Source organism: Nannobrachium achirus (genome assembly GCF_963921795.1).
Source record: "Nannobrachium achirus genome assembly, chromosome: 21".
In the NCBI taxonomy this organism is placed as follows: Eukaryota; Metazoa; Chordata; class Actinopteri; order Myctophiformes; family Myctophidae; genus Nannobrachium; species Nannobrachium achirus.
The window spans coordinates 19,298,928-19,321,125 of record NC_137828.1 but is presented as its reverse complement, the minus strand read 5'-3'; the positions used below and the strand labels follow the sequence as shown (position 1 = coordinate 19,321,125).

General features: G+C 42.8%; 1 protein-coding gene across 3 annotated transcripts in view; it reads left to right on the top strand.

The window, feature by feature from the left end:
- Positions 1-22,198, top strand: part of LOC308307002 (solute carrier family 12 member 7-like) — a 113,488-nt gene that overhangs the window by 70,960 nt on the left and 20,330 nt on the right. For all 3 annotated transcript variants that reach the window (XM_080752072.1, XM_080752071.1, XM_080752070.1), the window contains exons 9-16: positions 2,740-2,907; positions 4,739-4,837; positions 7,612-7,669; positions 11,850-12,024; positions 12,798-12,916; positions 17,533-17,631; positions 21,082-21,201; positions 21,961-22,065. In XM_080752072.1, the coding sequence (XP_080608198.1) occupies positions 2,740-2,907; positions 4,739-4,837; positions 7,612-7,669; positions 11,850-12,024; positions 12,798-12,916; positions 17,533-17,631; positions 21,082-21,201; positions 21,961-22,065 (943 nt within the window). The remainder of the gene's footprint in view (positions 1-2,739; positions 2,908-4,738; positions 4,838-7,611; positions 7,670-11,849; positions 12,025-12,797; positions 12,917-17,532; positions 17,632-21,081; positions 21,202-21,960; positions 22,066-22,198) is intronic.

Genomic DNA, 22,198 nt, shown 5'->3' with positions numbered 1-22,198 from the left:
CCTATTTTTGCAGAAACCCGCAAATGGCAAGAGACCTCTCCATTCCCAATGAAAAGCAGAATCCACCTTCATAGGTAGAGTTAAACTTAGAAGTCAGAGAAGGTCATAAAAATAGCAAAAATATCTGATCTACAAGCTCAATGTTCTGCAAATCCCCTGAAAATCTACGGTCTTGCCAATAGTTGCGTTTCCATAAAGCCGTTTTTTGCACATTAAAGGGGAAGACCACCCATTTTCAATATTGAACTATGTCATTAATATACCTTAGAGGAGTTGTGTGGAAATAAAAAAAAAGTTCCCAATCTTCTGTGTTGCCTAGAACTGGAGGATTGATTTTGGGGTTTGTATTGCAAATTACAACTTGATGACATCACACATTGTACTTTACAATACAAACCCCAAAATCAATCCTCCAGTTCTAGGCAACACAGAAGAGGGGAAACTTTTTTTCTATTTCCACACAACTCCTCTAAGGTATATTAATGACATAGTTCAATATTGAAAATGGGTGGTCTTCCCCTTTAAGGCTTTTGCGCATAAATCTTTTTATGGAAACACTTCAAAATTCGAATAAACTTTCATTATTAGCAAAAACATTTATGCGCTTGGAGGAGGTGGATTTTGAGGCTTTATCGAAAAAACGCAATGCGCATTAACACATGGGAAGCCAAGGTTTCTAACATTTCTAGCTGTTGCTGCTGCCGTCGTTCACTTACGCTTTAATTTTGAAGAGCCTCGGAAGCTTTGTGCGTGTGCATGTGAGTGTCCACTGACGATTGAGGAGGATAATCCATTTGTTTACAAACGCTCGCGAAACTAAAATCCAAACCGGGGCCAACCATCGCGGTAAAGTGTCGCCGTGAAAACAGGCAGATCTCTGCTTCCCTGGCGTTCTTTGCACCTTATTCAGAGATAAAGCCCTTTTTATTTTTCAGCATAGAATAGAAATCAATGCAGCCTAGACACTTTTGTTTCTCTGCGAGCCACGTTATGACGTATGGACCAGGGTCTTTCACAGGGTACACAGGATGCATGCAGCTGCATGTAACCAAGTTAACCCTTTGTCTCGTTGAGGGACGAGACAACTGAGTTTTGGCACAGCGACCTCCAGTGGCCGTATCTCGTTACTGAACGAGTTTGGCCCCCAAGTTGTTAATGAATGGAAACACTAAAGCGAATTATGTTTTGTATTAAAATGCATTGAACTCGTGGGAAGGGCTGGAGGGGGTCGGCCGCCTCTTGTACCAAGTTACCAACACGTTCAAAGTTGTGCTCAAAAGTAAAACCATTCGTCATTATTATTCTCCGTTCCGCGACGGCGTCGTGTGCACAGAACGGCCGAGAACAGCAGACCTCCAAGCTCACATCGCATCCGCAACGAGCTTTGATGAGCTTGTGCTGTATATCGGCTGTTATGGTGCTCAATGCTGTTGCAGGGTTGTGGAGTGGAGCGTCTTCTCTTCTCTCTCTCTCTCTCTCTCTTATCTTATATGAAATATATAGGCTGAAGAGCCCTGGGTTAGAGTGCATGTTCAATAATGTGTCTCACTTGACTGGAAAAATAGTGCCTGTCACACTGCTTATTTCATGAACTATCTTCCAAGAATCGCATTTTATCAGTGAATGGAAACAGGCAAAATGCACATTTGTTTTTTCCGACTTAATGATGATTCGCTTCCTAATTCGAATAAGCTTTATGGAAACGCAACTAATGGCACATCTGTATTTTGACCAGTCTGTTGGCGGTGGCGTGTTTCAAGTCACGGGGGATAAACACAGACAGAAGTAAATTAGTAAAAGACAGCATTCTAGCCCTCCATCCTTCTCCTTCTCCCCATGATCATCCTCTTAGTTTCCAAGTTAATATGTCTTGCTCCCTGAAGACGTTGGCAGTCTGTGGTCCTCAGACCGGTGGAAAACAAACAGCAGCTGTGTTCCCTCTGCCTCCCTGCCCTCTGTCTCTCTAAAGCTTGATTCATTACCCGTGGCACGACAGCGTTGCTCATGGAAAATAACCCATTTTCAAGCTAACAACATCATGCTCCTATATGAACTCGACAAGGCACAAAAATGTTATCTACAAGACAAGTCACAGATAATAAGTTAAGACTCTAAAAGCCCTTTGCACAGAAAGTCTTTCTTTTTATCTGTCAATTCTTTTTAATGCATCGGATGGCAATTTTTGAGTAGATGTACAGTACAGTAGCCTATACACTACCTGTCTTTGGGCATTTCTAGTAGGAGTAAGCGACCTGTTATTGAGCTGAATTATGGTTATATAGTCCTGGAAATTGGGTTAAATATTCTGGAAAAGTTTGGGAAAATTTTGGGAAATTAATTGGTAAAAATGTGTGGAAACCCTGTGTCTGTCTTTGTGTGTCCGAGGCTACTGAGACCTCGGTGTCAACCCCTGGCTCTTTTATTCTTCATCTGTTCCTCTGTCCATCTGGGGCGGCATAGCTCAGGGGTAGAGAAACCGTTATTAGAGCACGAAGGGTTCCCGAAGGGTTCCCAGTTCGAATCCGGGCTCCCCCTGAGTGAATGTCGAAGGGTCCTTGGGCAAGACTCTGAACCCCTAATTGCTCCCGGTGAGCAGGTTGGTGCCTTGCATGGTTTCCTCCGCCACCGGTGTATGAATGTGTGCGTGAATGGGTGAATGTAATGCACAATCTCTGTAAAGCGCTTTGGATAAAAAGCGCTATATAAATGCACCATTTACCATTTACCATCTCTCTGCAGACAACCTGTGGGGGGACTATGGTCCGCTGGGCATGCTAGTGGAGAACAGGCACCAGCCATCTGTCCCAGTCGCTGACAACTCTAAAGACATCTACATGCCCTACGTGGCAAACGATATCACCACCTTCTTCACCCTGCTGGTGGGCATCTACTTCCCCTCCGTCACAGGTAAGAAGACACCTCTCGGCTTCACCCTAGTTTATTGCGATAAAAAAACTCGACATCGTGGCGATTTCATTTATTGTGAAATCGTCCTCCGTCATGCACTGGGATCAATTCACCTTAGATTTGCCGAGCTGCATATCCGGTACCACTTAAACCCTCTATAATTGGTAAAAGGTATAATATACGTACTTGATACAGTTTTATATTTATTTTATTTTTTTCACTCTCTATCAAATGTCTTTGCCAAAAAATTGCCGATCTACAAGCTCACAACGCTTGTAGATCTGCTATTTTTTGGCAAATGGATTATGATTATCACGATAATATTGTAAATTGCGATTTCTTTTGTCACAATAATCGTGATATGACATTTTCATATCGTCCCATCCATACTTCGCCCACAGCCTTCAGTCATAGTGATGACACAGAAATGCCTTAAAAAACCCTCTATAGAGCATCGCAGCGGAAGTGGTTTATTGGTCCCTCTAAAAAATATCCCATTCATTTTCCCCATAGACTTTCACGAAAATATTTATAACAATTATGTTAAGCCTAGAACCAAGCCATCCAGGATTGCAGTGAATGACTAGGGATGGGTATGACTAGGGATGGGTATCGTTCACCTCTGAATCGATACGATACCTTTTTCGATACCTGGGAATCAATACGATATTTGTTTCGATACTGTTTTCAATACTTTTTTATTTATTATTATTATTATTATTAACTCTTTTCCATAGGCTATTTTACACACCACAATAGGTTATTAAGGCCGCCTAAGACAGCCATTTTCATGTCAAGTAGTAGGCTTACTGTAGTTGATGGGACTACTATTACTGTTACTATGGCTGCTATTTTATATACAAGTGTTTGTCTGCAATAGAACACATTCTTTATACAGCTATTCTATGGCTATACTGTTGACGGTTTATTCTTTTTTACTATTATTATTATCATCATCATCATCATCATCATCATCATCATCATCTTACCTTATCTTAGTTTTTCTTCTTATTATTATCACCTCGACAATAAAACCTTGCTTCTCTTTTTTCTTAAACCTCACATCAACAATTTGCGTTGCTGAATGCAACTCATTGAACGCGAATGCGCGTTCGCGTCTACTGCATCTGCATACATGAACGTGCAGCATGGAGTTACACAGAGGCAGGGTGTCTGCCCTGCGCTGGCGAAACAAACAAACATGCGTAAAAAGTTTGTTTCAACCGATCAATTACTTTTTCTAGACGGTCGGAACTAAAGACACATGTACCGCCATACTACACATCTCTCCCGGGACTGTATTCTTTTTTTTATACGACAGAGAAAAAGGCTTTCACTTCTTCAACACGGAAAGGGTGAAAGCCAGACAGAGCAGCGAGCGGAGAGGGGGAGAGGCTATGGGGAAGAGTAGCTCTGGTCCAGAGCGTTAGCGTGGGACTGGGGAAAGGTGACGATCGATGCTCACACAGTGTCACAGCCGGAGATCATAGACGTTGGATCATCATAATAATATTATTGGCTATTGTCGGATGTTTTCAGTTGTGGGCCATTTTCACAGTAACGCAACTACGCAAGTTTACTAAAGCAATTCAATGTTGTTACGGATGCGACCGGCCACGGGTACGTTCAAGAGTATCGAAACGAGGTACCGTTTGTTTTTACGTGAACCGATACTCGATAGTACCGACGTCATGCATTCGATACCAATAAAAGTACCGACTTCGGTACCCAACCCTAATCATGACCTGGTCATGATTCACTTATTGGGACCAGTAAACCACGCGACTGCGATGCGCTATACACCGCCGCCCTGTTCTGTTTCCCTCTCTAGGTATCATGGCTGGTTCCAACCGGTCAGGGGACCTGCGAGACGCCCAGAAGTCCATCCCCGTCGGAACCATCCTGGCTATCGCCACCACCTCCTTCATCTGTATCCTTATTAACTGTTAACGATGCAATGGTACTAAGAATAACACCCAGTGTTAAGTGTCCTGCGAAGCCAAGTATGGGACATACTGTACATACATACATACAGTACATACATACGTACATACATACAAACAGACAAAGCAAGATGTAGTAGTGGTTAGCACCGCTAAATAAATCACTGTGCAATATTTTAGCAACCAAATGTATTCACTGAAGCTTAAAAAAGGCCTGTCATCCCAGTGCTAATCTCTCGAGACAGCCTCAGAGTCGCTAGACAGACCGATAGGTGTCGCCCTTTCTTCTTTGACGATGGGTTCCCAGATTGTCCCAGTGCTAACACATGCGTTTCAAACACTGTGGGTTACAGTGGCTAGATCGACTTTTAAGCAGGAATGTGCTCATTTCCATTGTATTTACCACCCTAATATCCCTGTTCTGGCCATGTCATAATATGCGAAACATTCAGCGAAGACATTAGTATGTAGACTTGAGACCAAGGATAGGCCCCCTGCTGCCTGGGCAAGGGGCGCCCCAGTCAACAAAGTGGTTATAAATGATTGTAAATCAGCATGCCAACTGGGAACAGGAAAAATGCGCAGGCGATTCACAGCAAGGGAAAAAGCAGGCTGTTCCTCCTGAGAAGACTGAGATCGTTTGGTGTGTGCAAGAGGATGTTAGTTACAGATGTTTTACCAGTCTGTCATGGCAAGTGTCCTCTTTTTTGGTATAACATGCTGGGGAGGCAACAACAGAGCAGGTGACACGTTTAACCTGAACAGACTGGTGAGGAAAGCAGGCTCTGTTGTTGGGTCCTCTCTGCAGGGGGTGGAGGAAGTAACCAGAGTGCGTACAGCGAGGAAGCTAGATTCCATTTTGGAGAACTCCTCCCATCCCCTCCATCTAGAGATCACCAGTTACTGGAGTAAGAGAGGAAACGACCGCTTTGCCTACCCAGGACGGAGATGTGAGAGACTAGGAAAATCTTTTGTACCGGCCGCCCTTAAGCTGTACAACGAGACACATAACGGACGAGTGAAAAGGACTTCCTTCCTAACCTAGACTGACGGAACTATTGCTGTATTGACTTTGACCCCTAAGGACCTTCCAGGGAGAGTGCTCATGTGCGTCTTGCGGTGACACGCTCCCTAGTTTTTTCTTCTTCTCTGAGCTGCTTTTTTTGTTAGTTTTTTAGCACTGATTTTTGACTTTGCACTATTAGGTTGTGTTGGTAGTTTCTGAGTATTCTGCTTTGTTTAACAATGTCAGTGAGATACTTGTTGCACTAACTAGCATTGACTGTTACGGTCTCTTTTTGTAAGTCGCTTTATGTATATATACTTATATATTATTCGCCCCCTCTATTGATGCACCTTTTCTTTATTGTCTCCACCAGCCGAAGGCTGAGGGGAGAGTATGTTTTCCCCTCCGTCCGTCCGTCCGTCCGTGCGTCCGTCCGTCCGTGCGTGCGTCCGTCCGTCCGTCCGTGTGTCCGTCCGTGTGTCCTCGCAGTTTGTGTGCAGCTAATCTCAGTCGCCGTTGGCCCGGTCGCTGCCAAAGTGAGCACACACATTCCCTGGATGCCAATCTAGAACCTCTGCCCTAAACTTTTCAAATGGGCTTTTTCTAGCGCCACCTAGTGGCCGATGTTCGCAAGACACATTTCTGTGCACTACTCTTACAGATTTGTTCCAAAAATCCTACAAATCGGTAGGCAGTATCTCGACAGTCATGTGATCGACACGGATCTGTCCGATTTTTCATATTCCATCCTGATTGGCTAAGATTGGCTTCCAAAGTTTGTAGGATTGAGCCGTTTGGAACAAAATGCCTCAAATCCCAAACGCAAAGTGCAATTATCATGAAATCGCGCACACACGTTCCCACTAGGTCGAAGAAGAAATGCCACTTAAAATCTTTGAAAGCAGCCTCATGGTGGCGCTATAACAGGCCGATTTGTGGTTTTACCTATAACTCCATCGATCAGTTTCAAACTTTGTAAGCGCATTCCCTAGAGGCCAAGGAAAAACTCTTTCCCTGCATTTTTCACATCAGCCTTTTATAGCGCCACCAGGAGGCCGACTTATGTAAAACACAATTTTTCCTATTCCTTGAGATTTTATCCAAAAATCACGCAAATCGGTACACAGTATCTCTATAGTCATGTGATCAAGTCGATCCGTCTGCTATTTCATATTCCATCCTGATTGGCTAATATTGGCTTCCAAAGTTTGCAGGATTGCTCCGTTTTTGAACAAAATGCCTCAAATCATCAACGCAGCTTGCGATTACCGTGAAATTTGCCACACATATTCCCACTAGGTCAAGGAACAAATGCTACCTTTTTCACATTGGCCTGTTATAGCGCCACCAGCAGGTAGACTTTAGCAAAACACATTTTTGGAACACAATGCTTCAAATCATGCATGCAGCGTCCGATTGCTATGAAAGATCTAAGGTGAAGAACATATGCCACCCTTTTTACATTGGCCTATTATACAGTAGCACCACCAGGATGCACAGCCTGGTGGAGACCTGTGCTCGGAAGAGCACTGCTTCTAGTTGGTACTGTACTGCTCTTTTTATTTTATTTTATTTTACTCTTATCTATCTTTTGTCTTACTTCTCTGTAACTTTGTAAATACTGTATACTGCTATGCTACAACTGGACAACTGAATTTCCCCCTTGGGATAATAAAGGTATCTATCTATCTATCTATCTATCTATCTTAACTCACTGCTCTCTCAAGGTTGTTTTCCTGAGCTGTGCTTTCACAGATATCACCTCTGTGGTGCTGTTCGGTGCCTGCATCGAGGGCGTCGTGCTCCGAGACAAGTAAGAGCTGTTGGCCATGACATAACTAGGGCTGTCACAATTATTACATAATCGTCTAATCGTGATTATTTGACATAATCGTGATTATTTTTCATAATCGTCATAATCGTTTCCATGTCAAAAATACTGGAAATAGCAGATCTACAAGCTCACAACGAGTCGCATCGCGACACGTTGTGAGCTTGTAGATCGTCTATTTCCACTATCAATGTTCTTTTTTAAGTATAAAGTTGTCAAATATGTCAGTAATTTATTTGTATATTTAGGTTATGTGTCATATCTACCATATGCAACTTCAAAGCCTAAAAGCCAAACAGAAATCTAATTATCAACGACAAATACACGATTAAATCGTTAATCAGCAATTATTTGAGTGACAATTAATAGTCATGTAAAATGTCATATCGTGACAGCCCTAGACATAACCAATGATACAAACCAATACTAGCTTACAAATAACTACTGATAAGAAGAATACCTCTCGGCAATGACTGAATTGACTTGGATTCAATGGAGAATGTTATCTAAGCCAGGGGTTCCCACATTGTTTGGGCTCGGGGCACCCCTATGAATATTTTTTTAATCCGAGGCACCCCTAGATTATTATAATTTTCACTCCCAGCACCTTATATTTATAGCATACTTTAGCGATTATGTTGAGAGGAAAGCAAGATCATAGCCATTTTGGTTAGAACTGACTGAAAATATGACTCTGACGAAGATGCACTAGCATCGAAACGTTAGTCAATCCTGTTATTGCGACCGTAGGTCGCACTTACTACAGAAAGCTGCTCGAGGTGTCCGTCCGTCCGTCCGTCACACACGTCACACGTCACACTTTTGCCCTGCTCATATCTCCGCAACCGTTGCCCCGATCCATGCCAGATTTTGCACACACACTCCTTACCTGCCAAACTACAACCTCCAAGGACCCCCCGAGCTCCAGGGACCCCCAGCTCCCTCGGGGACCCCCAAGTGTAAAAAATTAGCACATGTGCAAAAATTACCAAATGACCACCCCAACGGGGCTGCTCACGGGGCATTCCCGGGGACCACCCACTCCTGGTGCTCCAGAACGGATGCAAAAGTGGTGGCGCCCCCAGTGGAGGACCCCCTGCCACTGCAGCTCACATAAAATGCCGTAACTCGGGCTAGGAGCGACCGGGAGAGCCGGGGCCGGTACCTATTCGTCCGCCTTGGCGGCGCGGAGACCCCACCCCTCATTTCTCACATGGCCCTCTAGCGCCACCATGAGGCCGATTCAGATTTTGCCCTAAAATCACGAAAATCACTACACAGTATGTCTACACTCATGTCATCAACATGCTCAGGAAGATTTTGGAAAAACAAATTTTTGCTCTATTTGTGGAGATAAGTGACCTACGTTCGCTTATCTCCCGATTAGGGAGTCTTACTGGTACTGGCACCTGAATAAAAAGGCTAGAACCGTCTGAGCTGCTCCAGTATCTCTCTCTCCACAGTACTGACTGAAAATAACTTTGTACTTCAAGTTTAAAATGATACTAAATATATTTTTAAATGTCCAAATAAATTTAAAATATTATCAAAATGATCTCGCGGCACCCCTGGACTGCCGTCGCGTCACCCCAGGGCGCCCCGTCACCCACTTTGAAAACCCCTGATCTAAGCTTTACTGTATCTAAGCTTCTAGTTCAGAATTCTTCAACAGGGGGTCCTCCAAATCTTCCAATCCTTTTAATATTAACAACTTGAACCCTAGTGTCCATATTCTGAGAACTGTAGCCAAGAATAGCAGATCTACAAGCTCACGCAGCCTCGCAGCGCGAGGTAGAAAAATGTAGAAATACAGTAACTATTTGTGCTTTCATGTATTAACCCATTTAGGCCTAGGATTATTTAACGCTTTAACTATTGAAAAATAGCAGATATACAAGCTCACAGCGTGGCACCGAGTGCCGCGCTGTGAGCTTGTAGATCTGCTATTTTTGAAAAAGTCGTGAAAATGTGTGCAAATCTTTGAATATAATGTATTTTCAAAGCGATCGTTTTAACTCAAATTTTGCTTCTGGGGGTCCCTGGAACTAAATATTTTGAGATGGGGGTCCGTGGACAAATAAATATCATTTTGGTGGTCCTTCACATAAAAAGGTTTGAGAACCACTGACATAGTAGTGTCTCAAGAACAGACTAACTGAGCTCCAGTTAAGTGTGGTGACCCCACCATGTGGGTGTTCACATAACAAACTCACTCACATGGTCTCAAAACAGCGAAGGTATCCTTAAGAAAGCGCAGCAGCGATTGTACTTTCTGCGGCGCCTCAGGAGATTTGGCCTAAGCACCAAGGCTCTTGTTAATTTCTATCGCTGTACCATAGAAAGTGTATTGACAGGATGCATAACAGTGTGGTTTGGTAACGTGACTGCTCAAGACAGTAAACAGTTACAGAGAATTGTGAAGAGAGCTGCCAAAATCATTGGCACAGAATTACCACAGCTACACACAATCTATAACACACGCTGTAAGAAAAAGACAGAGAACATCTTAAAGGACAGCTGTCATCCCGCCCATTCCCTGTTCTATCTCCTCCCATCAAAAAAACGTTACCAGAGCATCAAATCTCACACCACCCGTTTCAGTAATAGTTTTTATGCTCAAGCAATCAGGTTGCTTAACGAAGAGATGGAAGCGAGACGTAGGTAGTCATGTGCAATATACGCAGTTTTTAAACTGTACACTGTCTCACTGTATGGTTGTTTTGTTGTTTTTTGGGTTGTCCTGGGTGACCTGTTGTTGTCGTATTGTTTTGTGTGCAATAAGGCTGAGAGTGCTCTTGGCACAAGCATTTCATTGTTTGTCTGTACTTGTATGGATACGCATTTGACTAATAAACCGAACCTGAACCTGAACCTGAAAAGGACCTTTTCTTTGACGATGGCTGGCCAGATTGCTGACATAACATAGGGTTTTTCAAAAAATCTTAGAAGGATTCAAAAGACACTTATAGAATCGGGTCAAAATTCTAATTTTCATGATTTTTCAAAAATAGCAGATCTACAAGCTTGCAGCGCGGCACTCGGCGCGCATAAAATATAACCTCGACCAGCTGTCCGTCCGTCAGTCCGTCTGTCACACGTCACGCGTCACACTTTTGCCCTGCTCATATCTCCGCAACCGTTGCCCCCGATCCCGGTCCTTTTTTGGACACTACTCCTACACGTTTTGGCCTAAAATCACGCTGCGACCTGACGGTCGCTTATCTCCCGATTAGGGAGTCTTACTGGTACACAATAATTGCGACCGCGCAGTTACTATCAAAACCTCCACCGCCTGTCTGTCCGTCAGTCTGTCTGTCTGTCTGTCACGTCACGTCACACTTTTGCCCTACTCATATCTCTGCCATCGTTGCCCCTATCCATGTGAAATTTTCCACACACACACTCCTTGTCTGCCAATCCACAACCTCCACCCTTCCAGGGACCCCCGCAGCTCCAGGGACCCCCAGGGACCCCCGCCAAAAAGCTTAAAAAACTACGAAATGACATCGTTGCCCCTATCCATGTGAAATTTTCCACACACAATCATTGTCTGCCAATCCACAACCTCCACCCTTCCAGGGACCCCCGCAGCTCCAGGGACCCCCAGGGACCCCTGCCAAAAAGCTAAAAAACAACCAAATGACGCCCCCAAATCGCCTGCTCACTGCGTTGCTCTGCCTAAGACAAAGAGATGTCTACACACATCTCATCAACATGGATCTCCTCTTTTCTCACATGCCGCTCTTCTAGCGCCACCATGAGGCCGGTTCTTGCAAAACACATTTACGGACACAATTTACAATTTATGCCCTAAAATCACGCAAATTGGTACACGGTATGTCTACACTCATGTCTTCAACATGGTTCTGTCCAATATAGCGCCACCTTCAGGCCGATTTTTTAAAACACATTTTTGAACACTGCTCCTACAGTTTTTGCCCTAAAATCACACAAATCACTACAGAGTATGTCTACACTCATCTCATCAACATGGATCTGTCCCATATAGCGCCACCATCAGGCCCGATTTTTTTTAAACACATTTTTGGACCTAAAATCACGGTCGCTTATCTCCCAATTAGGGAGTCTTACTGGTGTGTACCCGTTCTAAATGGGGTTAATGCATTTGGGCATAATACACTTTGTGTGTTCCCTGTTCCAGGTTTGGTGACTCTGTGAATGGGAACCTTGTGATTGGCACGCTGTCGTGGCCCTCGCCGTGGGTGATCGTGATTGGCTCCTTTTTCTCCTGCTGCGGGGCGGGGCTTCAGAGTCTGACCGGAGCCCCGCGTCTGCTGCAGGCCATCGCACGAGATGGCATAGTGCCATTCCTACAGGTCAGACACACACACACACACCCGCACAAGCACACACACACACACACACACACACACACACACACACACACACACACACACACCCACACACACACGCACACACACTATCATAAGACTAGTGACAAAATGTGTCATTGTTTACTGGAAAACATTTCAATAAGCTCTATTTCCAAAACTGTTGGGAACCTCTAGTCTAAGCAAATGATTGCCGTTCATCTACTCTCACATGAAATGAATAAAACATAACACGTAAACATTTTCACTGATACACGGTTTACTGCAATTGTTCACATACTGTGTATTCATTCACCTTAGATAACTAGGCCTACAACTAGATGTTCCTACTGTTTGCCCTTTTTACAGTATTTAAAAGAAAAGATGTATATCGTCGTTGTCGAGTGGAAACCTCGTATCTCCAAGTTTCAAATTTGTATGTTTTTTTTTTTCGCGAAGTGAAGCCCTGCTTCATCAGACAAGGCTGTTGCACAAAAGTAGTGAAAACAGCAGATCTACAAGCACACAACGCCTCGCACCCGCGAGGCGTTGTGTGCTTGTAGATCGGCTATTTTCACTAGTTTAGTTCATTTTTTTAAATGATAAAAACGAATGGTTTTGGACATACAAGGTTTCCACCCGACAACGACGATATATATATATATATTGATAATTCTTTATAAAAATGTGTTGATTAAATGTGTGTGTGTGTGTGTGTGTGTGTGTGTGTGTGTGTGTGTGTCTGCGTCTGTGTCTGTGTGTGTGTGTGTGTGTTCTAGGTGTTCGGCCATGGTAAAGCCAATGGGGAGCCAACCTGGGCGTTGCTGTTGACGGGAGGAATCTGTGAGATTGGCATCCTCATCGCCTCCCTGGACGCCGTGGCTCCCATCCTCTCCATGTCAGTGTCTCACTATAATGACATCCGCTCTTTCCTTAGCTGCGTCTCAAGTCCTTAAATCAATCCTATTTCCTATTTCCTTGCTTGTATGTTAGTCCCTCCCATTGAGGAAATAGAGAAGAGGAGACGTCCCATTGGCCATTTCTGATGACAACATCACAGGTGATTGGCCAACTCCCAGTGGGCGGGACTAACATACAAGGAAGTAGGAAACAAGTGAAGGAAATAGGAATAATTTAAGGACTTGAGACGCGGCTCTTGAGCTTCATAAGAAACGGATCAACCTAAACGTTACCACATCTTTAGCAAGTGTCTGGAACTTAAAGGAGTAGTTCACCCCAAAATGACTTTTTCTTTATTGATTACTCACACCATGGAGACTTGAATTCATGGATATTATTTTGTTTTTATTGTATTCCTAAGACAATAATTTGATTGCAATAAATGTACCTCCATTGATTCCAGATGGGGACCCGAATGCATTTGGGTCCCCATCCGGAATCAATGGGGGTAAATTTACTATAATCAAATTGTTCTCTTAGGAATGCGACAAATACTAAAAAGCAATATTGAATTGAAGTCTCAATGGTGTGAGTAATCAATAGAAAAAAAAAGTCATTTTGGGAGTGAACTACTCCTTTAAAAGCTGTAAGCCATAAGATGTGTGTCTCACACACGAGTGCTTACTTCTGAGATAAGACAGAAGGCCCGCTTGACCAGGGGAGATATTGTACTTTGAATTACAGGCAGTACCGCTTGTCAACCAGTAGGTGTCCTGCACCTGAACACAGGATCCAAATGTCTCAATAGAACAGTGGTTCTCAACCTTTTCAGGCCACGACCCCCAAAATAATCAAATTTTAATTGGGGACCCCTCCACCCTGACAAGCAAGAGTTGAGACATTACATTTTGTATAACACGGTTGGTTCTATTGTGAAAATGGCAGATCTACATGCTCACAACGCCTCGCAACGAGGCCTTGTGAGCATGTAGATCGGCTATTTTCACAATTTTTGCCTCTAATATTTGACATTTTGGCCAATGTTTAATTTGTCATTTTAGAGGTATTAAAAAGTCCCTGTATACACTTAAACTTTATGTTGGTTTGTTTACTGTTGAGTGAGGAAAACAATGTTGAAAATTAAGTTAATCATCTGGGGACCCCCCAAAATAGTTTTGTGACCCCCCTGGGGGTCCTGACCCACAGGTTGAGAACCACTGCAATAGAAGAGCAGGGAGTTGACCTCCAACACTGCAGTTGCGTTAGAATAACATTTTATTCACACAAGGATTGCATCTTAACAATTTTGCTGCCATTTTAAACATAGCTGTAGAGCTGCCAAATTGTCCTTACCTTTTAACGTGGGCATGCGCACGCATCGTGCACAATCTGTGCGACTCATCTAGTAGACGTGTAGACTCGATGACAAGCTTTCGAATAAAAAAAACCCCATTGAAATAGACATATCCGTTGCCACGCTGTATTCCTGCTTATCCACCAGTGTTTACATGAAAAAACATTGAAAAAAGCCAACTCTGCGCTATGGTAACACGTGGACACGTTCACGCACAAAACGCACGATATGTGCGGGGATCATAATCCAGGCGTGTAGAGACTGGATCAAAGTTTCCAAACGCAAAAATTGGATTGAAAAACGAGCATTCCATCGCCGAGTAGCTTTCTCTTCTGTTAAAATGTAAACCAATGGAGGCGGGACTATGGCCCAGGCTCAGACAGGATACGGAAAGCTAGATCCGGTCCAGAACGGAAATACGGCAGGATACAGTTAAGGGGCGGGCCTAAAGAGCCAGAATCAGCGAAAATCATCGATAATACTTTTAATCCTTTCATAATGATTAAAGCTAATTAAACTTCCGGGATCTACGGGCATGGCACCGCGGTACAGCGGGAAATCTACGGTTTCGACGGGGATCGCAGAGTATGAGTTAAAATGAACCTTAGCATAAACCTTATTGTTGTCTCATCTGTGCAGGAAATGTATCTTTTTAATAGTTTGCCTTAGCAGACAAGATATAATAGACACATAAAACAGAAGACATGGACACCACAACAAAGCCCCCAAATACATATCCGTGTCCAGATTGCACAGTGACAGACGAGATACAACAGACACAGATAACACAAGTCTCTGGAGGAGAACAGATCAAAGCCCCCAGTACACATTACTGTCCAGATTGACTAAAGACATTTCCTGTTAAGAAGTTGTAAATATTTAGTTCAACTGTTCAAGGGGGTTAATGTTGTATGTTAAAGTCTGCATTGTGTCTGTACACTGGTACAAAGAGAGATTCCATCCATGGAAGAAACCCAATCATCACATTATATTCTCATTGTTATTTGACGGCCATGGGAGCAGTTTTGGGAATATTGCCCAAGGGTTCCTTGGAAAGTACAAACTACAAACAACGGAAGTCTATTCACTCTTGCCTGACATTCCATCTGTTTTGGGCTCTCTCTGTACTCTCACACCCTGGCCCGTTGCGTGACACTATTGTTACGTTTTAACTAGTATTCTCATATAACAACTTGGGTTTATAGATGGTCTCCACATTTTCACCACTGATTCAGAGCATTGCGTGTTCAAGTTCTGGCCAATAGTCTAGCGAACACAACTTTTTTTTTTAAACTTTACAATATTGATTTTGATAATCAGATTAATACACATGAACCGTTATAGTATAAAGGTTTATACTGTTTCCCCTTTATTAACCCATTTAGGCCTGAACACATTATGATGCAATATTTTATGCTTTAAATATAAAAAAATAGCAGATATACAAGCTCACAGCGCGGCACCGAGTGCCGCGCTGCGAGCTTGTAGATCTGCTATTTTTGAAAAATCGTGAAAATTAGAATTTTGACCCGATTCTATAAGTGTCTTTTGAATCCTTCTAAGATTTTTGGAGAAAACCTATGTTTCTATGTCAGCAATCTGGCCAGACATCGTCAAAGAAAAGGTCCTTTTCACTTGACTGGAGCTCAGTTAGTCTGTTCTCGAGACTACTATGTCAGTGGTGCTCAAACCTTTTCATGTGAAGAACCCCCAAAATGATATTTATTTGGCCACGGACCCCCATCTCAAAATATCTAGTTCCAGGGACCACCCAGAAGCAAAATCTGAGTTACAAACGTTCGCTTTGAAAATACATATATTCAAAGATTTGCACACATTTTCACGACTTTTTCAAAAATAGCAGATCTACAAGCTCGCAGCGTGCGCTGTGAGCTTGTATATCTGCTATTTTTCACTGGTTAAAGCAGTCAATAATTCTAGGCCTAAATGGGTTAAAGAAGTCAAACTTCAAACAATGTTTCTTTCCTCGCTTGGGTTTAGTTACTTGTGCCTCTTGATATGGGGTTTAAGTTTGGGGAAATGATCTCAGGTGGGTAGTCTTATTTTAGCCTCTTATATTATATACAGTAACTGTATATGTGATCTCACTGCGGTGCTAATATTAATATCTTTGATATGAGCAGCTTCAGGGGTCATCAATATGTCTGTACGTTAACAAATGTGTCCGTGACAAAGACTTTGTCTGTGGCATATTTTAGATTTTTTATTTTTTACACACATTTAATCTTATTTAGATCATAAAGACCCAATTACTGCACGTCAGGTTTCCAGGTTTTCTTCAGGATAATGACACTTAGTTACTACGAGACTATGGCACATTATGAGTCCACTAGTACTAGTGGTTCTTAAATGGTTTATTTGCAAGGACACTCTTAAATCTGAGAGTTACGGGCCCATTTGGTTCCATTTGTACACTCTCAGAGTTACCAAACCGTTGTTATAGTCGTTATTTTTGTGTTTCTCATTTGTGTACGTAGGGTAAGTGATTTCACTTAAGTTTCAGTTTTCATTTAGGTGACTCATGATCAAGTGGGGGCAGGCCTTGGTGCACGTAAGGCCCGCCCCCACTCCACCATGATTGTAGGAAGGCCCCACTCTATCCTGATTGGAGGAAAACTTGTCACCCAACAGTTTTTTAAACTGCGTTTTTTTTCTCCTCACGGGGGATAAAATATGTCCAAATATGAACCAAACACTCTATAGTAACTAGTACTATCAGAACATAGACCCATTGTGTTATTATTTGAATTAAATGAAATCACTTATCCTACCTTTTTTAAGTTTGACAACATGGCGATAACCCCTGATTGGTTTGCATCACAGACATAAAAAGGTAGACGCCTCTTCCGGCTCTCTGGTACCCGTCTCGCCTTGGTGGGCATTTTTGATTGACAGGCTTGGAATTCTTCTGTGTGCGTAACAGACAACAAGGTCGGTAGGCAAATCAGAGGCAGGTTTGAATGGAAAAGACGCGTTGTGATTGGCCAGTAGTGTTTTTGAGTGGCAGCCTGCCCTCGACACTTCCTCTTTTGTGCCCACCAAGTTGGACGGGTCGCTCCAATCAACTGCAGCGGGTGGACGAGGTATCTAGCTTTTTATATCTGTGGTTTGCATAATGAGCGCTCTCATTGGCTATTTGTTGTTGTGTTGTGTCCAGGTTCTTCCTCTCATTGGCTATTTGTTGTGTTGTTGTCCCAGGTTCTTCCTCTCATTGGCTAGTTGTTGTTTCTTGTGTGCAGGTTCTTCCTGATGTGTTACCTGTTTGTCAACCTGGCCTGTGCTGTCCAGACCCTGCTCCGCACGCCCAACTGGAGACCCCGCTTCAAGTACTACCACTGGTGGGTTGCACGCATACACAACTCTTTAACCCATTACCCCACCTCAGGCCCATTCTAAAAATGTCTTCTAAATCCTAACCGTTTTCTGAAAAACGTATGTTTCTATATCAGTGGTGCTCCAGGGACCCAGAGAAAGAAAGATTTGAGTTACAAATGTTCACATTAAAAATGTATATATTCAAAGATTTGCACACATTCTCACGCTTTAAAAAAAAAAAATATATATATATATATATATCTACAAGCTTGTAGCGCGGAACTCTGCTATTTTTGAAAATGTATAAAATAAATGTAACCACGGTCAACCTGTCCCTTTGAATTACATGCAAACATTTCTGAATACAAAAGATGTCTGCTGTACAAGCTCACAACTTCATTGCGATGTAATGACTGTTGTAGATCGACTGTTTGTGTGAGACACAGTCATGCGATGAAGTATAAAATGGGGCTTAAGTGGTTTAAAGTGATGCCACTGTTTGACATAAATCCATTGTTAAAAAGCGGATAAGTGAAAAACATTAAAAAAAAACAATATTTCATAATGGCTACAAAGACAAATACTGCTGTGCTTTAAAGTACACGTACTTCCATTTAGGTCATACTAGGGTCATTCAGTGTATTTGCTATTGTGAAACCATAGCATGAAGTTACAAGGGTTGCAATCTGGACAGTATGGAACTGAACTAAATATGGACAACTCCAGGGGTTATCCTTTAAATGTGAGACTGAAATATGTATGAATGGCATGGCTTATTAATTTGTTTTGTTTTTTATAGCAATTTATTTTGTATCAACCATAAGGCATAGCAATATCGTTTCTTATTGTAGGATTATAGGACAAATATGCTCTCATGTTTTTTGTCCGGAAGCACGCATACATACAATATGACAAATGTCTCAGAATGAGCTTGTAGCAACAATCCTGGCAACTCTAGCTTACTGCAGGAGTTTTGGTACTGTGGCGAAGAGCTTTTTAGGCGTTGTGTGCCTGTACTGTAGATCTGCTATTTTCACTAGTTTTGTGCGATGATGAAGCAGGGCCTTACTTTAAGAAAAAAACATACAAATTTGAAACTTGGAGATACAAGATTTCTGCCCGACAGTGACAATAATATTACTATTAGAATTGGGTAATAAACGTAATAAAAAATGCAGTGGAACACTTCAAAGGAGTTGTTACGCAAATCACAGTACAAAGTGTCCAAAGAGAATTGTAAAGCAATAATAGCATATTAGCCTTAAGACGTGCAATATCACATTATACAGTCATAAAATAATTTGCTGTACTTGTACAGTACATACTGTGTAGACTTGTGCACGTAGACAAATAACTTGGAACAAACTACCCTTTGCTCGCTGCTATAAATAACTTGGACACTGGACAAAAGCAAATCGACGGATACAGTTGGTGTCCTATTGCTGTCCCTGCACAAGGATTACACAAGGTGTTTGCTGTTAACACGCAACAATGCCCATTCTGAGCATTACCTGACACAGAGGCACGGTGCAGGGTTGTGGCACTGATAGATAGGGCGCCAGAGTGGGTCAGTGGGCAGACTGGGCACGCTCCATGGCATGTGTTTCTAGCTTTCTATGGCATGTGTTGCATTACATGTCAGACAATAGCTTGGCACACATGGGCCTGCAATGTGAGTCAAGCTGCCGGCAGCCCGGGGCCATGGCCAGGGGCGTCAATTGGGTATGGCAGGGGTATGCGCAGCTGCCATACCCTGGGTCCAGGGGGGAGAATAAAAGTTACGTTTAAATATAAATCCATGAATGTCTGTTTGTCTGTCTGTTCTGGTTATTGTGTTGTTAAATTACAGTAAAATAACTACAAATGCAACATTTAACAAAATGGTCACTTGACAAAATGGTATATTTCCAGGTTCCGCAGGTCAGCTGCACAGGTGCAATGCATTATTGTTAATTCTCCCTTTTGCAAATCCCGCCCCATTCTGCCCTGTTACTATGATGGGACATTTGACCCTGGGCAGATTGTTTTTATAGTGGCAGTGAATGGGATTTTTTTATTTTTTCATAGCCTCATTACAGCTATATAAAGTACCAAAGGAAAAACATCTAGGTGATATTAATAAAAAGGGAAGACAAAGGTACAGTAGTTACATTGCAAAACAGGGGGTTTACCCGAAAATATATGTTTTAATTTGTTTAATCCCAGTGGGACAGAATCCTCTTTGCAGATTATTTTATAGTGGTAGTGGATGGGATTTTTTTTCTTCTTCATAGCCTCATTACAGCTATATAAAGTACCAAAAAAAACACATCTACGTGATATTAATAAAACGGGAAGAAAAAGGTACAGTAATTACATAGCAAAACAGTAGTTTTCCCCCGAAAATAAATGTTTTAATTAGTTTAATCCTCTGGATCAGAAAGAGAATAGAAATAGAAAGAGAAGCGCATTGCATCTTGGGTAGGAAGAGGACAGAACTATAATGTTTCTCCTCACATAATAGGCTGGCTTTTCGTAATTATGCCCATTTAAAATATATGTACCCAATCGTGACTCTTAGACCATTGATAAGGTCCATGTGAACTAGTTTGTTGAAGCTTATTCATTACAATGATCGCAAACGCTATGGTCGCGAGCGGCCTGGCCGTGCTCCGCAGTGCGGACAGCCGGTGAAAGACGGCTGCCACTTTCTCCGACTGCAGAACTCCACCCCCGCTTGCAAAAAGTGAATGTATGTTTCTGGTTGGCCAGTCAGGGAGTCTCAGGGACCAATCAGAAGGCTGACAAACGGTGAATTGTGGCACGTTTACTAACATGCCAAGTTTAGAGCACTTGAACAACCCTTCCAGGCTGCCATATCCAGCCCAAGAAAGAAAAAATAAAATGTACTACTTAAAATAAATGCGCCATGCCTGTTGCTAAGGTATGGCAACATGACTGGTGTCTTGCACGCGCGCGCACCAGTCATGTTGCCATACCTTAGCTTTTTCTGAAATGACGCCACTGGCCATGGCGCGTCCGACCTCACCTAACAAGATTTGTCTGAAGCGCTGATGTCTGATTTATAGTGGGTTGAGTATCATGTCGCCATTGGAAAACGGGACGATGCGGAAGCTCACGTTGCACCGCACCGCTATGTGTTGTGAGATTGCAGATGAGCTATTTCCGCGATGCACAACACTGGCACGCAGCCAAGTATCAATCACGCTTCATAGTAAGCGGAGACGGTAAACACACACTAATGCCATGCTTTTGGGCATTCAGAAAACATGCAAACCTGTAATGCCACACACACACACACACACACACACACACACACACACACACCGTATTTGTTGGGATTAGATACACAATGACAATGGTAAACGACAATACATTCCATTATCTGTGGCTTTAACTGTTTTAACTACCTGTACTGTAGCTTTTTTGTTATGATGATAAAGGTTTGTGTGTGTGTTTGTGTGTTCCTCCAGGGCCCTGTCGTTCCTGGGAATGAGCTTGTGTCTTGCTCTCATGTTCATCTGCTCGTGGTACTATGCCATCGTGGCCATGGTCATCGCAGGCTGCATCTACAAGTACATCGAATACAGAGGGTGAGCACAACCGAAATGAGGAAGCGTACAACCTGGAACTTTAGAAATAATTTATGTCTGGAGCTAAAAAGTGTGGGAACCACTGATGCAGGGGCGCTGGAACTCCCAAATCCCAAGGGGAGCTGAGACTGGAGGAGTTCATGCGTGCGGCCGCACGCCGAAAATTCACGTTTTTTTATCCGGTTTTGGGTTATTTTTATTACGGTTTTGGGTGCTTCTTCCCTGCACAACGGTGTAACAAGGAGCTGTATAGTTACTAGTTATTTTAGCACACAGTGCAACACACAGCACGCACGCACACACACAGTCACTCACGCACACACTACACTACTCTACTGTTTTTTTATTCCCCATATACAACGGTGTTAGTTTGCAACAATGAGCCTATAGACAGTTTCTAGTTCTCAAATAAATAGACTTTGGTGTGCCATCAAAGCGGGATTTATTTTAAAACAAAATTTAAATTTGACTTTCCTTCTGACCGGAGGTGGCAAGGTGACCATGTGATTAGGTCACCATGTGATAATCAAACACCTTTTTTCAACATATTTTATTCCCCAAAGTCAAATACATTATTGTTTTAATATAGCTCTGTGTGTGTAGGCTATATATAGGCTTATAAAAAATAAAAAAAAAAGCTCCCTCAGCACCCCACTTCCAGCGACCCTGCACTGATGTACAGTATATTGTGCGTTGTTTTATCATAAGGTTTGGGAACCACTGCTCACTGCTGTAAACTGTGTGTTGTTTTGTCCTCAGGGCAGAGAAGGAGTGGGGAGACGGGATCAATGGTCTGTCTCTAAACGCTGCACGCTTTGCTCTTATTCGCCTTGAGGAGTCGCCACCACACACCAAGAACTGGAGGTATGCACTTATGGGAAAGATCTTAAACCACATGACCCCTTACCCTCCTTGTTCTGGGAATGTCTTTTTTAAAGATTCGTTTTTGGGCTTTTATGTCTTTATTGATAGGACAGTAGACTGACAGGAAAAGGGG